The sequence below is a fragment of the Drosophila melanogaster genome, chromosome 2R, assembly GCF_000001215.4.
Source record: "Drosophila melanogaster chromosome 2R".
Taxonomy (NCBI): domain Eukaryota; kingdom Metazoa; phylum Arthropoda; class Insecta; order Diptera; family Drosophilidae; genus Drosophila; species Drosophila melanogaster.
The window spans coordinates 1,360,557-1,378,364 of NT_033778.4; the positions used below are offsets into that span (position 1 = coordinate 1,360,557).

The 17,808-nt window shown below is 35.1% G+C and overlaps 1 protein-coding gene and 1 long non-coding RNA gene across 3 annotated transcripts in view, besides 1 other annotated feature; one reads left to right on the plus strand and one right to left on the minus strand.

Moving 5' to 3' along the window:
* l(2)41Ab (lethal (2) 41Ab) overlaps positions 1–17,808 on the plus strand; it is a 94,544-nt gene that overhangs the window by 11,165 nt on the left and 65,571 nt on the right. Inside the window, exons 1-3 of one of the 2 annotated variants that reach the window (NM_001110886.2) lie at positions 6,956–7,157; positions 7,216–7,843; positions 7,911–8,053. In NM_001110886.2, the coding sequence (NP_001104356.1) occupies positions 7,281–7,843; positions 7,911–8,053 (706 nt within the window). In that variant the 5' untranslated portion in view covers positions 6,956–7,157; positions 7,216–7,280. Of the gene's footprint in view, positions 1–6,943; positions 7,844–7,910; positions 8,054–17,808 lie in introns of those variants that run through there. The other variant, NM_001110887.2, reaches the window with a different exon arrangement.
* On the minus strand, positions 8,365–10,912 carry lncRNA:CR44043 (long non-coding RNA:CR44043). Its single transcript, NR_074072.2, has 2 exons — positions 8,595–10,912; positions 8,365–8,527 (listed from the first exon to the last, which is right to left on the minus strand). It is a non-coding gene; the product is annotated as a long non-coding RNA:CR44043 (long non-coding RNA).
* Positions 13,705–14,127: a mobile genetic element.

Here is a 17,808-nt window from a genome sequence, read left to right on the forward strand (position 1 = left end):
AAACCAGATTTGGATGGATTGCGTCCGAAAATATAACTCGAGCAGTAAAGATAAAAAATTATAAGTCCCACTACAACAATAAATCTAAAGAACCTGGAACCCTTTTGGGAATTGGAAGATGAAGCCGATGAGACGATTACAGACAATGCAGAATGCGAAAGAAAATTCCAAGAATCAACTGTCACCAACGAGGAAGGCAGATTTGAGGTTTCAATTCCATTCCACAAAGAAACAAAGCTAAGAGGAAAATCGCAACAGCCGTCACATCTTACAGCTGAGGAATTAAAGCTAGCAAAGATTTCCGTGGTAAAGATACAACAACAGCTGGATTTTGGACACGAAGTCAGACTACTCAAAAACAAAAGACCATTAGGCCAAAAGAGTAAGTTACAGGCGCTAAATCCGTTTTCGGATAATGATGGCGTACTTCGAGTTCGTGGACGAATACAAAACGCAATGATACCCTATAATGTAAAACACCCAATTATACTGGAAAAGTCACATTTGACTTGGTTAATTGCAAAGGATGCTCATAAAGAAACTCTGAATGGCGGAATTAACATTATGAGAACTTATATTCAGAAGGAGTTCTGGATATTTGGCATACAAAATTCCTTAAAGAAATATTTAAGGGAATGTATTGTATGCATACGATACAAGCAAGAGATGTCCAGTCAACTGATGGAAAATTTACCAGTTTATCGAGTGATGGCTGATTACTCGTTTCGTCAGACAAATTCCTGGATGCTCTTCGACGGTTCTTTGCAAGAAGAGGCAAGAGTGAGAACCTATAGTATTGGACAAAGAATTTGTAGCTGCCATTAAAAACAATAATGAGTTAGCACCTACACTAGAAAAAGAAGGCATCAAGTGGCACTTTATTCCCCCGGGAAGCCCCCACATGGGAGGTTTATGGGAAGCCGGTGTAAAATCTGTGATGCATCACCTTAAACGAGTTATTGGAGAAAACAGCTTTACATATGAAGAATGTGCATCGCTGCTATGTCAAATCGAAGCAGTGCTAAACTCGCGTCCATTAGTCACTGTAAGGAGCGAAAACGATGGTGAGGACATATTAACGCCGGGTTATTTTCTGGTGGGAGGACCTTTAATTGGAGCTCTTGAACATTTTGACGAAAGTAAGACAATCAACTCTTTGGAGAGATGGAAGCTTATTCAACGCATCAGAGGTGATTTTTGGAAGAAATGGAAAGAGGAGTATCTGGTGTCATTGCAACAGCGAACCAAATGGCGCCAAGAAAAGCCGAATCTGAAGGAGGGACAGCTGGTTCTTATAAAACATGGGAACACTCACCCTGCAAAATGGCCAATGGGAAGAATCATTAGTACGACTAAAGGACAAGACGATAAAGTCAGGGTAGTCACGGTTAAAACAAACAATGGGGAAGTAAAAAGATCGCTAAACAAGATCTGTCAACTTCCTGTTAGCGAAGCAAAACCAGCTGGAGCTGCAACGCATAAATGAGAGACGACTACTGGCCGTACTCTTTTCCCCCCGGAGAATGTCTAAATATGTGTTTAGACATGATAAGTAGGCAAACTATAAATATGTTCTATTTATGGGCTGCAATAAACATATCACTGGACAGCATAAGTGGCAACTACAGATAAGTACGATTGCAGCGACCTAGTGCCGAAGTGTCAAGAGATATGACCACGCGGGAGGTGATTAGCGCGGTCATAGGCCTTAAACATAGATTTAAGAATAAAACTCAGCTGCATTTACCAACGCAGACTGCGGCGTCTTACAAGCGCTGCATAATTAGATGATAAAAACCTATGTAAGAATGAATAAAAGGCGAAGCCCTCGCAGCAGCGAGTCAGTTAGATTCAAACACCCGAATTGAACATATTAAGTGTACGCACAAGTTTATAGTGTGAACAGAAAAATTACTATGTATATTGAGAGCGATGTGGATTTTGAAATTATTCAAAGAGCACACATAGAAATTATTAATACCACCAACACAAAAGTAATTCTCATTTTTTTCCTATTAAAGAACATTGGTTCATACGCCGAATTCAAAGAAATCATACATCAATCACACGAAAAACTTTTAAACCCTGGTATACAGAAAATGACAAAATTATTTAAAAAAAATCACTTCTTTCCAAATAGACCACTACTAATTCAGAATATAATTAACGAATGCAACATATGCAATTTGGCAAAAACAGAAGATAGAAACACCAAAATGCCTTTAAAAAACACACCTAAACTGGAACATTGCCGAGATAAATTTGTAGTATATATTTATTCATCTGAGGGAAAACATTACATCAGTTGCATTGATATTTATTTTAAATTCGCTACACTTGCTAATGATTGGATAGAATGCAGAAACGCATTAATTAGGTAAACCCCAATTACTAAAGGCAGACAGAGAAGGAGCTTTCTCCAGTTTAGCTTTAAAGCGATGGCTTGAAGAGGAAGAAATTGAATTACAGTTCAATACAGCAAAAAACGGGGTAGCAGACATCGAAAGATTACACAAAACAATAAATAAAGACGAAGAAGTAAAATTAAGCACGATGGAAACAATCCTTTACACATACAACCATAGAATTAAACATGACACTAGTGGACAGACACCTGCTCAAATTTTCTTATACGCTGGGCATCCAATATTAGACACTCATAAAATTAAAGAGAAGAAAATAGATAAAATAAATGAAGACAGGAACTTAATATAGACACTAATTACAGAAAAGCTCCACTACAGAAAGGCAAATTAGAAAACCAATTTAAACCAACCAAATATGTAGAACAGACAGACCCTGACCATTACAAAATCACTAATAGAAATAGAGTTACGCACTACTACAAAATACAATTCAAAAAACAAAAGAAAAATAATAAACTTTCAATTTCACAGGCACCTAGTACCCGATACCACTATTGCTTGTACTGATTACAGCGGTTCATGGACAGCAAATTCAAATTATTAATATTGACACCTACCACGGATATCTCCTTTTTTTCTGATAAGCCAGTCCAGATACCATCCTCCATTGAACATCATTGTTTAAAAATCAATTTAACTGAAATAGACATCGTGGTTGACTATTTTGAGCAAAGACTACGAACCAATTACCAATTTTAAATACCTATTTGGGACACTAGATGAAAATGATCGAGTCGAAATACAAAAAAACTTGAAATCAGCGCCCATAACTCAGTAAAATTACATGAGCTCGACACTATACGATTGATAAATGACGGAATAAATGACACCATCATTGACAGTCTTTTGTTCGAACTAATACAGTTTACGGAATACGTAGAAGATTTGGAAATGGCTATGCAGCTTTCCAGACTTGGACTCTTTAACCACAAATTACTAAACTATGACAAACTTGAGAATGTGAACAGCCAAAATAATTTAAACATTAAAACATCAACTTGGATTAACTACAATGATAACCAATTATTAATCATATCCCACATATCCATTTACTTTTCACTACTAAACACAATTAAAATAATCCCTTATCCAGACTTCAACGGCTATCAGCTAGATCACACAATCATATTTTGAATAAGAAAATAAAGTTTATAATACCGAAAATAAAGAAATAAAAAATGAATGTGTCACCAATTTTATTAAACACTTAAGCCCAATTTGTAATTTTAATCCAGTGCACACGAACGAAATAATAAAAATCATAGAACCAAACACAATTGTAACCTGGAACTTAGCCAAAACAATTCTTAACCAAAATTGCCAAAATTAAATTAATAATATAAAAATAGAAGGAAACAAAATGATAAGAGTAACGCAATGCAAAATAGAAATCAATAGTATAATTTAAAGTGAAAATCTGTTAAAACCAGAAATAGATTTGACCCTACTATACACACCACTTAATATAACAAAAATAAAAATTGTAAAACACGACATTGTTGAGATGATTTCAGAGAACAATATTACATACTAATGATCATTTTATTAATTGCACAAATTTTGTTGTACTTATATTTAAGATATGTATCATTTAAGCCATTTATGATGCTGTATGCAAAACATAAAATAAGGAAAAATCAAAACACACCACAACAAATAAAAATAGAAGAAACTCCATTTCCCATACTATATCCATCAATCCTAGCCCAAGTACAGGCTTCTCTTTAAGATAGGGGACTGACGTATTTGGGTGACCCAAACCCAAACACTTCACTTTCAAAGAAAACAGCTGCGCAGCATCTGTTTCTAATAAAGAATTCTTTGGCAGCGGCACTCAGCCGTTCTTGTAAACATCCTAAAGCCTGACCTAAGCAGATTTGACTGCTCTCTTTGAACCTTTTCCTAATCTTAAGAATCCAAGAGCGATGCTCTCCCGAAATAGAAATATTGTTCAAATACTGAGACTTCTCCTCAATCCGATTTACATTTGATCTTTAGTCTTAAGCTGATATCTGAATAAAGAAGTTCAACAAAAACCTTCCTTAAATAATTCTTCTCGGCGTTGTCCTTAGTCAACTGACGTGACATTTATTCGACTCAAATAAAAAAATTTTAAAACTAATTTTACTATATTTGCATATATGTATGTACACATATGTACACATGTATTATTCTTGACTTTTTATTTCAGCTTGTTTTTAACAATCGAAGACCTATATTATTCAATGCTATTTTGTGTCTGGGCCCATAACCTATTGTTATTTTCTAATACTATTGTGGAATACAATTATTAAATATTGTCAGGCCAGCATGAATTAAATAGGCACGTGGTTGTTTTCCTTTTATGTCTCTTTATTGTAAGAACAACTGCACACTCTCGCTTTCATAAATCGACTGACGCTGCGTAGATCATAGATACACATGCGAGGCCACATACCACAAAGCTACAAATAGAATGAAGCTTAGCAGCAAATGAGCGACTCATCACCTCTCTACATATACTCTCTGGTAGAGGTGCTGAAAATTTCGTTAAGACAAGATTGCATGCTTGTTTCACAAGCACCCCATCCAGCTACAGTGCAAGGAACAGTTTTTCCAACAAGTCCATGGAATTCCACAGCCAGTGACTTAATAGGCCCACTTCCTAACGGGAAATACGTGCTGGTGTTCATCGACGATTTTTACAGGTATATGGAATTAAAATTCTTACAGTTCATATCGTCCGAATCGATTATCGGGGCAATGAAGGAAATATTTTGCAGACTGGGTTTCCCAAAATATCTAAGAACAGATAATGGAAGACAATACATAAGTACCATTTTTGAAAAATACTGCGACACTAATGGCATAACATTAATAAGGACCCCTCCATATTGGCCTCAGGCGAACGGCGAGGTCGAAGATATGAATCGATCCCTAGTAAAGAGACTTTACTTTGTTCATCTTAATAAAGCCAATTATCAAAAAAATTGTAAGACTTTATATTAATGCACAATGTGACACCACATACAGACACCTCTCTTTCTGAGCTAATGTTTATCCGTATGATCAGGGACAAAATTTCAAACGTCCAAGATATTGCTGGCGAAGTCCACGATTCAAGAGGAAAAGATATTGACTGCTTGAAGAAATATAAGGGGAAAGTAGCGGCAGATAAAAGGAGAGCGGCGAAGGAGATAGATATTAAGGTGGGCGACCAAATCTTAATTAAAAATGTCGTTTTCCCAAACATGTTAACGCTCAACTATGACACAGCAACATATGAAGTAATTGGGCGTGAAGGTAATGTTGTTAAAGCTTCAGGTGAAGGAAAGACAATAATTAGAAATGCTAGTCATCTCAAAAAGATACCAGAGATGTCGGAGATGTCACTTCAACACCATAAGGCATAGACTACACCACAAAATAGCACATCTTCTGGACCTGTGTTGAAGCTCAAGCTGATAAACAATGGAGGGATGTGGGAACCGGTGCGAGAGAGCTGTCAGCCAAGCAGCGAGAGGGGCAATGGTTCTCTTTTGGACCAATCACACTAATGGGCAATAAAAAATCAACCCCCGTGAGAGACAGACGCGCACGCATTGTGAATCCAATTAATTACTAAATAAATGATTTATAAACCTAAAACAAACTGTAAACTTTATTACCTAAGCGGGTTAATAAAGTATGTAACAGGCAGAAGGAAGCGTTTCCGACTATAAATTGATCAGGATCAATAGTCGAGTCGATCTAGCAATATCCGTCTGTCTGTATGAACGTCGAGATCTCAGGAAATATATTAGCTAGAAATTCAGCATACAGATTCTAGAGACAACGGCGCAGCGCAAGTTTGTTGACCTATGTTGCAAAGCCTATTCTAACGACCACACTTTTAAAAATTGTTTTTATATTTTTCCACATTTTTTGCAAAAATCTTTTTGCAACAAAAAAACTGTTACGCCCACATTTATAAACAATTGTTTGATATTTTTTCATAATTTTATTAGTCTTGTAAATTTGTATCGATTTGCAAAAAAACTATTTGCCATGCCCACCCTAACGCCCTACAACCGCCCAAAACTGCTACACCCACTATAAAGCCCTAACACCGCCCGAAATTGCCACGCCCACATTTTAGAACTATATTTTGTTATATTTTCATAATTTAATTAGACTTGCAAATTGTTATCGATTTGCAAAAAAACTCCTTGCCACGCATACTCTAACGCCCCAAAGCCGCCAAATCGGTAACGCCCACACTTTTAAACAATTTTAAAATTTTTTCTCATTTTATTCCCCAATATCTATCGATAGAAGAATGATGAAATTTTGCGGTTTTGCCTTAACATACGGTCCTCAAAATGACTATTGAACGGATTTGACCAAATTAAGTTAAATTCTAATTTAATTTTAATTTAAATGGCTAGGTTGTTGATACTTAGTATTTTAAACTAAAAATCAGTATGTAAGGTGAAATACACCTTTCTGTTCCTTAACTACATATATCGATCATAGCAACCACTTTGTTTGTTTTTCAGACATATGTGACGTTTGAAGAATATACAACTTTACGAAGTCCAAAATATATATTTATTTTTCAACACCAAATATTACATATATAACAAAATGTCTGATCCTGAAGACATTGATTGTGATTTTCCCATTAGCTTTGAGCCTAATCCTGAGGCATCTCCTGAACCAGAGGAATTGGCCCTTCTTCCCCCAAATCACCCACTACTGAGCAAGTTTCAGGTCTGCTTAAAGGGTCACTTAATACGTACTAAACGTGAAATAGAAAATGAAATTGCAGAAATAAAACACCATGTTAAACTGAGAGAACAGCGACGAGAGGAGCAAGGACTGACATTGTATGATATGCAACAAAAAATGAAATTTCAAGAAAAACAAATTATGGAGTTATCCGCTGTTATAGAAAAACATTTAAAAAATCGGCAAGATGAAGAATTTAACACAAAAACCTTAAAAGCGGAAAACGAAGAAAAAATTAAGTTAACTAAGTCACAAAAAACTCTTTACCATGAAAGAATGGCAGAACTAGGGGACATGCAAAGCTTAGGAAGTAACATCAAAAAATGGGCGTGTTCCGTTGAGGATGAAGTAAAAAATGCTAAACGCATTGTTAGTAGAGACGCTCAGTTGCAAGACCAGCTATCACAGGAAAAACGAAAATCAGATATACTCTTTTATCGGCTAGATATAGAAATAAAAAAGAGAGAAAACGAGTTACTGTCAATTTGTGAAGAAGAAGCTACAATGAAAGAAGTGATTAATATTTTAAATATGAGTATAGCAAATGCCAATACAGATTTAGAGGTATTGCAAAATGAACATAAACGCCTCACACAGGCATGGAACGAGGTTATTATAGCCATTCAGCTGAGAGATAAAATTTTATTTCAAGTACAAGACGCAGCAAGGTAAGCTAAGAAAATAAAAAGGTATTATGTTTTATGTTATGTTATGTTTTTTAACATTGATTTTAAGAAAACACAGGGAGGCAATGAAACACAATATAGCTGGGATAGAAGCTATCAAAAAACAAATTGGAAAGGAAATGGAACTGAATAAAAAATTGGATTCCTTTAAGCAACGACTGGCAGATGAAACTAGTTCCTTAAGAAGGGAATGTAAGTATTTCATTGTATATGTATGTATTTATGTATGTATATTTCTAGTTATCTAAATACCTGTTAAACGGTATATCAGATTCGTTGAAAAGTATTTAACAGGTAAGGAGGTGATCGTTTTCATATCTGTGCATGTCCGTCGTTCTGTCCGTATACACTTCGTGATTACTGAAAAAATTCAAGCTAAAAAGTTGAGATTATATATCCATATTTCAAAGAGATACAGCCCAAGTTAAACGTTACTGATGTTGCCACGCCGTTAATCCGCCCAAAACATAAAATGTAATGTAATGTATTTTTTTAATTTTTTTAATTAAATGTTTTAATATATCCTCATTTTTTATATCTACATCCTTTCCCTTACATATTCTATATTTACTATATATAATCTGGGTACTTCCAATCTCATTTAATCCTAAAATGTGTCCAAGTATAGAATTTGGTTGGGAATAAGTGTCCAAACAACTTTGTCGTCTGTCAATAGAATAAATTTAGTTCCATGAGTCTTCTTTTTAACTTACAACCATATATTATACTCAACGCCAATAAATAGATTTCCAGTTTACCAATCACAGGCTTCAATTCATTCAGAGTACCTAAAAAGTCATAGAAATTCAAATATATTAGTTTTAATATATTAACCTTATATGTATGCAACATCGGAACATATTTTACATGCAAACCATTATACTAATTAATTTACTCACAAAAACAGATAATTTACACTGCTCCTAATTATATATTACAAGAACAAAATACTAAGTGATAGATATACCCCTATATATGGGGTATTAATTCCTTTATAAGTATATTTCGGAAAAGCAGAGCCCGTCTTTTCTTCCACTTTAGCGTCCATATTGTGCAGCACAGCCAGTCCCCTGCGTGTTGTTTCTTCTATCGCTCTCACCAGACTAATTAACTCAAGCGTCGCTCTCTCGATGCTTTTCTTCTATTCCTCAACTTCACTCATTTCATCATTCTTACTTCGTTTCTGCGAAACTCTACCAAAACAACAACAGGCGCCATGCTCACTTGAATACACGCACAAATGGCGCCATGCTCATTAAATACACGCACAAATGATGCTCACTCAATAACGGAACGCTTTCCGTGAATTTTATTATTCGTTGTTCATGTTCAACATAACGGATTAATAAAATATATTCGGTTACATTCAAATAATACGTTATAGATCTACTCAATCTCCGACACGGCCTTCCTGACATGCTCACGACCTCGTGTGTTGTATCGCATTACATAGTTCTTTACATTTTACATAACACTTTCTATCTTCATTCATTTTATTTTAATATTTCATCAATATCCAATCAATGTTTATTAATCAACATATGGGCATCCCTTGCCTTGCTCCAGCTTGTTTTCGCAGTTTACATTTTCTGACTTCATTTCTTTTGATCAAACAGTAATCGTATTTCTTGCCACACCTCTTTCTCCATTTCATTCCTTACTTTACCATTCTCTCTCTTTGTTTCTATTATGTCACACTCTCAAGCTCTTGCTACACTCCTTGCAACGATCTCACGCATCCTCATACGTCATTGTCCCTCTGGACCCTCACAGCCCCCGCCACATGGTCACTGCGCAGATAACCATATGGTGTAACTGTAGCCTTGTGAATAATTTAACTAGAGCCTATGGTCTCTACGAGTGCATTGGTCTGTGTCTACCTCAACAGGCATCGACCGTAACTGTTCGTGGGCGTAATTATACATTATTTTGCTTGCCAAAGATGTCAACACATATCGGTCACCATCAAGCTTTTCCGTTATCATAAATGGAGCCTTAAACTTTGGGTCTAACTTTGTTTGATGCCGTTCTTCACTCTTGAGAATACATTGAATAGGACAATCTTAGTTTTATTCTCATTAAATTTTTGCTTGTCATATTCAGCATTTTTTTTTATATTTTGCAAGGCCGTATCTCTAACATGTTCTACATCAATCTTTTCTTCTTCATTGGCATCATGCCCATTGGTCTAGCTTCCTTACTTCCTTATCATTGGCATCATGCCCATTGGTCTAGCTTCCTTACCAATCAATAGTTCTCAAGGACTCATTTTTGTGACGCGATCAGCTGTGTAATTCATAGCCAACTGAACTTCCTTTAAAGCTTCCTGCCACGATCTACTACTCGTCTCTACAGCGGTTAGCATAGCCTTCAAAATGCTCGTTACGCGCTCAACCTGACCGTTTGCGCGGCTAGCTTCCGTAGCAATTAGGTGTAACTCAATCTTTTGAAATAAACAGAACTGTTTAAAATCATTACTGGTAAAATGATTTGCAATTCTCTACAAACTTTCTCACATATTTGGACATATATTTAACCTATACTGTGTGTATACTTTATCCAAGGTCTTTTCCCAGCCCAAATGCATTACAGCTTACTGGCAGGTATCTATTTCAGCCATTTCTCTGTTTTTTTATATGCAACATGCCAGACCTTAGTTCGTAAGTCTTTGCTAATTCGTATTCCAATTCGTTATTTTGCAGCTTTGTAACTAGTTCAGAAATTTCTTTATCTCTACGCTGTTCCGCAAGCAACCAGTTATTTCAGACAACTCTACACGAACTTCAGTTACCTTAGCGACATATAAGAGTCTAGGATCTGGTAGTGGGTTTCTAGACAGAAAGTCTACATGCGCCATACTTTGTTCTTTTCTATAGTCAATCTTAAACTCACACGCCTGTAAATTTGCCCACCATCGATGGACTCTTGGTGACAAATGCCATAAGGTAGATGTAGCCTTAAGCGACTTGAGGTCTGTATAAACCACAAACGGGCGGCCATGTAGGTACTGGCAAAAATGTTTTACTGCATTGTATACAGCCAGTGTTTCTAACTCATAAGAGTGGTATCTCCACACTACACCTTTAGTGCTCTTACTATAATACTCTATGACTCTCGGTTCGCCAACAATTTTGTGCATCAATATGATATGATATTATCACTTGACGCACCTGCTCATGTCTTTCGTGCCATTCAAATTGGCTATTTTTTTATCCAAGTAAGTATAATGGTTCCATTAGCTCAGAAAAGCGAAGATTAAACTGTCGAAAATATAAAGATAAGCCAATAAACTGTCTCAGTTGTGTAACGAATAATGAATATTCGTTGTGAATAATATCCGCTGCACTCGGTGCTCTATTTGAGCTACATGTGCGAGCACGACCAATACACCAATTTTTTCATTGCTTATTTCTTTCTACTTCGAGAGCAATGCCGTTACTCGTTTGCTGGCATATTCATTCGCTCTTGGGCCATCGTTCTACATGTTTAACAAAATGGCTGCCGGCGTCTATGATATCGTTGTGTAAATAGTTCTCTGAATTCTGGCCACTTAATTCCGCCGTAGCAAATCTGGGATAACCATTGGGATGCTCTTCCTTCTAATGAGTTGCTTGGTGCCATAACCAAAGCGCTTCCTTCAAAACATTTTCTGTCATAATTATATCGGCAGTTTTGCGTCATCCAGCTGCATCTACATTTACAGTGTCTGGGTTAAACTTCGGTAGCGTCACTTTGCTTTGAGGGTTGCGTCCTCATTTTGGAAGTCTGCATACATTTAATCTCCATTTTACTTTGCGATTCTAATAATGCACGCCACTGATCGCTCGAGAACAATAATGGATCGCTTTCCGTGAATTTTATTATTTGTTGTTCATTCTTAACATAACGGGTTAATAACATATATTCTGTTACATTCAAATACTAATTCAAATAATACGTTAGATCTACTCAAACTCCGACATATACATTCCTTATAAGTACATATATGTACATTTTTTTCATTTTCCTGTCGTGTCGTTGCTGCTTTGAATATATTTTGCGACAGCTTCGTTCATAGTCGAAAAATTTCTAACTTTAGTATTGTCTTCAGTCTGCCATGTTAACAATTTTTAACCATCGTGTTAATGGCTTCCTTTGTACTGAATTTTTCAGAATGTTCGGCTGTTAAACCTTCATTTATGAACCATGCTTCAAGTCTCGTTTTTTAAATATAAACCTCAGATATTAATTTTGCTTTTGTTTTTCCCTTTTGGGTTATTGTTACTAATTTTTCTTGCAATTTCTTATTTATTCCGGTTATCTTATTTTCATTTTGTATTTTGTAATGTGTTACTCCTACGATTTTACATTTTATTACCGCTACTGGTATGGCTTCGTAGGGTCCTTTTGTTAAAATGACTAGTTCTAGTGCGTTAACAAATCTTTTTAAATGAATAGTTTTACCATTGTATGAAATGTCTTTTAAGCATGCTCGTTGGGCTATTACTTCATTAGCCATTGTGCCGTTTATTTCTTCAATAGTGCTTAAATCTGAATCTGTTAATTCTTGATTGTTAATTATTTTTTGTTCTTACTGTTCAATAAATATTTTATTAACCCGCACTCTCTCGCTGTCTGCAAGCGAATAAAAACGATTACTCTATAACATGCATGTGAGAGCCAACAACGACAGAGTACCAAGAGAAGAATAATAGAGCGCGTTCTCTCGTTCCACGATCCTCTTAATTTCATCACTCTCAAATACACACAATTTTGCATAAGTGTGACTTTTGTATTTTCATTTTTGTATTTCACCTCAAGTATCACACTGATAATAATTGATTAAAAATTTAATGAAATTTTGTAATGGTTGCATTCTATTTCTTATCTTTTTCTCGGGGGCTTTGCTCATTCAAATTATTTTCATCATTCAAGATTTAGTTAGATAAACATAGGAATGGTTAGACTAGTAGTTGCTTTGATTTGATTATAGTTATATATGTATAAAAGTTTCAAACTTCATATAAAAATTCATTTTGCTCATTCAGATTATTTTCATCATTCAAGATTCGGTTAGCCCCAGTTGGTCTCGCAGTGCAGTGAATCTGGCAGTTGGTAGTGGCTTTGTCAAAATATTAGAAAATTGTAAGTCTGTGGAAAGATACTCTATGTGCTTAGTTCTCTTGTGGCAAGTAGGATTATTGGCTAAACTTATACAACCTTGGTTATCCTCGAAAATAACTATTCGATCATTTAATTATAATTTCATTTCATTTGTTAATGATTTTAGCCATATTGCTTCCCTTACTTCTTCGAATAAGGCCATATATTCAGCTTCGGTAGATGAAGCAGCAACCGATTTTTGTTTAATAGTACTCCAGCAAATTGAACAATTTTCAAACATTTTAAATATATACCCTGTAGTACTTCTTCTGTCGGTCTCATTTCCGGCCCAATCAGAATCAACATACCCCATAAGAATTTTATTTACTTTCAAATTCCTTTTAAATGATAACCTTAAATTGACAGTTGCCTTTAGATATCTTAAAATTCTTTTAAGACATTGCCATAATACTCTATTATTGTAGTTAGTATATCGACTTAAGATACTTATCGATGTACTTAAGAGGAGGAGTCCCCCAACTGGATTACAATCTTCCATATCGAATTTTTTTTAAACATTTTTAATATATTCAGATTGACTGAGACAAATTGGATCATTTTTCCTTTAAATTTTTATGCCAATAAAAAATCCTATTTCATTTAAATCGGTGATTTGAAACTTATTAAAAGATATGTTTGAAATTTAGACATTCTTTCGAAATCGCTAGTAGAAATTATTAGATCGTCAACATAAAAGAGTATGTCGCAGATCATTTAAATGAAACGAAATTTCGTGTTTCTGCTTGGCACGCGCCATGCAGACGCCTCTTTTTATTTTTCTGATGCGCGGCAGACAACCGTTAGAGTTTCTGCCGAACGTAGTCTGGTCGCGGGTAGGAGCGGGGGGGAAGTAGATGTCTGTACGAAAACGAGGAAGCATACAGAAAAATGCGGTGTGCATAAGTATTGGTGTATGCGGACTAGAACAACTGTCATAATTGTGTTGGTATTGCATGTAAAGTCAAGAACTACGCATAATTCTGATTTTGTGAAGAAGAGATCAGTCAGTCAGTTTTCGATCGTTACTCGTAACAGACATGCCTCGCTCAAGCGCCAGAAAACGTCGCGCGAACCATAACGAGAGTAGTGAAGAGGAAGAAGGGCATTCTGATGACTCTTCGACAAGTACATTTGTACATATTTATTTATATATATATACTTACGTAGTTATTAATTTTTGTGAGTCGAATAAATTATCCGTCAATAACAAAGACAAAGATCAACGCTGAAACAACTATAAATCGAAACACGAACAATTTTGGTGAACGTCTTTATTTTAAAAATGTCAGGTTAAGACTGATCGGCTCGAAGTGAGTCGCGAGAAACGAAAGTGTCTAGCCAGCATATTTGTGGGGTTTGGTTTTTTAGATATGGTTGCACAACAAATCATGCGCCTAAGTGTAAACAAAAATGTGAATTGGTTTCATGTTTCATGTGTTTATGCATGTGCAAGATTGTATGTGCGGTGCAAGATTGTATTTTCAATGCTTATATAAGCGAAATATGTAAAGCATATTCTGCTACTATATATATATATATATATATATACGACGATATATACGGTATATATACATCTGCCTACTTCTAGACTCCGAAATTCAAAATTTTGTAGTGCACTTTCAAATATCTCAAACCGGCATCTTGCATAAATGGCTTTATTAAGTTTACATACTTTATTTCCATCATACTGTATTAAACCTTTTGGAATCTTTAAAAAAGCTGTTTGAAATCCTTCTGATGGATCAGTAAATTATATTGATTTGAAAAAGCTAAAAGATATGAACTAGAAATTCGTGCAACTGTTGCAAAAGTCTTATCATAATCCATCATATATTCTTGGGTGAATTCCCTGGCTACCAATCTTGCCTTATATTTAAGTATTGTAAATTACCATTTTCATCTTGTTGTATACTAAAAACACACTTGCAATCTACCATGTTTTTATCCTTAGACATTTGCACTAAGCACCATGTATTATTTACAAAATGAGAATTCAGTTCGATTTTAATGGCATCCTCCCACAAGGTTCTGTCTTTACGAGTTTTAATCTCTTCATATGTATTGGGTATATCATTTAAACACATTTGGGTATTCATCAGACACTTTTCTAAAAATCTATATGATAACTTTGATTTATCTTTAATTCTCTCACTGCGTCTAATTTGTTCTTGATTTTTATTTTCTTTTATTTTATCACCAGTTTCAGCCACTGGAATTGTATTCTCGAGACACGTGGAATTTTCATTTGGATTTTCATCAGACTTCGAAGATCGTAGATTCACAATTTTCCTGCAATGGAAAATTCGACTCTTCATTCTCTTTAATTAGAGAATCACTGTATTGGCCAAAAAAATCATGTTTTTCCACAGAGTCATTTTCATTTGAAGTCACCGATTTCTTGTTTATTTCATCCACCACTACATCTCTAGCTGTCATAAATTTTCTCGAGTTCTCATTCCACAACTTATAGCCATTTGGCTCATATCCGACCAGTATAGTTTTGATCGATTTCTCGTCAAATTTTCGCTTTCGAACTTTATTTAGTGCTTATACTGTAGTTGTGGGTATTAGGAACCGCTAAATGATAGCTGTTATCTTCTTTGACACAAAATTTACGCATTTCATTATATTCTGTTCCATTATCAATATATAGATTAACCATTTTTAAATTGAAATGAGCCACACTCTTTGCTACAAAATCTTTAAATACGAAGAACACGTCCGATTTATACGTTATTAAATACGTCACACAATAATGTGTATATTGATCAATAAATACTACATAGAGGTTTTTATTATCAATAGTTGAGAGCGTAATCGGACCGCATACATCCGATTGAATTACAAATAGTGGGCGTTCAATATTTTCTTTATTTTTGTGTTTTTCAAATTTTAGTCTTGATTGCTTTCCGTTAATACACGCCTCACATAATTTACTACTTTTTACTTGTACGTTTTTTATAAGTTCACTATCTTCAAACAAGCCATCTCGTTTAATTTCTAAGAATTTTCCAACACTTACATGTGCCAACCTCTCATGCCACAAGCGATACTCTGCATCATTTGATATTGCAGATGTATATACTTTACTATTTAAAGTAAATTTAACAGTCGGTACATTATACTCACATACTCCTTCAAATACCAAGTTACCATTCTTGATTACTTTAATGCCATCCTTATTAAACTCGACGGACATTCCAGCATCTATCATCTTCTTTACTGATAGCAAATTGTGCGGGATTTCTTTACAATACAACACGTTGTGTTATGTAATGTTGCTTCCAGAATGGTTAAGTTTAACTTGTCCTTATGCAGTAGCATAAACAAATTCTCCACGCTTTGCAATCTCAGCCACGTTTAAATTTAAATTTTCACACTCAGAAAATAAATTAATATTATTCACTAGGTGATCTGATGCCCCCGAATCTAATATAAAATTTACTTCGTCTGGCTTTTCAGTGTAATTTACTAATTTCACCATAATTGCAAATGCGCACTTTTGCTGCGTTTCTACCTTCTGAGTCTGTCTTTCTCTAACTTCTGCATTCATCAGAAATGCAAACGCACGTTCTGGCTGTGTTTCTGTCGCCATCTGAGCCTGTCTCTCTCTAACATTATTTCCATCAGGAACATTCCGGTTTACTGCCTGCCTTTTTAATAGAAAGCAATTTTTCTTTATATGACCCAATTTCTTGCAATGAAAACATTTTAGGTTGGACTTATTCTTAAAAGGTTTCTTCATAAATTCCATAGCTTTGTTTTTGTGTGTCTTTCCCTAGACTCTCGATTGCCTATAGCTTGCAGCACTTTAGCACTTGTGTCTTTGTTAATTCCTTTAAACTTTATTTCATGATCGAGTAGCCGTGTCTTTACAAAGTCTTATGTCAAATTGATTTCGGTAGGAGTTCCTATGGCTGTTATTGCTCCTTCATAGTTAGTCGAAAGTGTATTAAATAGGTGAGCAATTTTGTCCATTTCGTCCAACTTGGCTCCAGCCGCAACTAACTCAGTTATCAAATCATCACATAAATGAAAATGGTTTACTAGAAGAGTATCACTTTTCAGTTTTAAAGAGAATAATTGCTTGCGTAGTGACAGTTGAGATGCCAAGCTTTTACTCTCATAAATAGTATCCAATTTTTCAAAAATCTGCTTTGCCGAATTTCCACTGTTGGGAAAACTTAAAAAAGAATCACTCAAATATTCTATTATGATCCCCTTTGCATTTCTTTCTGCCCGTTTTACTTCCTCGCTTTCTTCTGTTTGTTCTTTCTCAATTACATTTAACAAATCGTTTTCCTCTAACAGTGCCCTTACTCGGAACTTCCAAATTGAATATTTTTCACCGTTACATTACATTCCTCTTTCCTTTTATATTATTTTTGACTTTTGACTACGCGTCGTCGCGATGATAAAACCGTTCTATTGAATTTAATATAATATAATACGTTTAAGTATGTTTATTATAAGCCAGCCCATCAACCAAATAGTGAAACACTTTCATTGTTTTAACTATTCAATAATAATTTTATTTAAGCAACCGATAGAACTGCACTCTCTCGTTGTCTGCAAGCGAATAGCCCAATTACTCTCTAACATGCATGTGAGAGGCAACAATAACAGAGTACAAAGAGAACAATAATAGAGCGCGTTTTCTCTTACATTATCCTCTTAATTTCATCACTCTCCACATACCCGTAACTTTGCATAAGTGTGACTTTTTACTATTTTCAATACGTTCTTATTTTTATTCTTTGTTTCTCCGTTTGTCTTGCGCTCCTTAGAATCACTTATATACAACC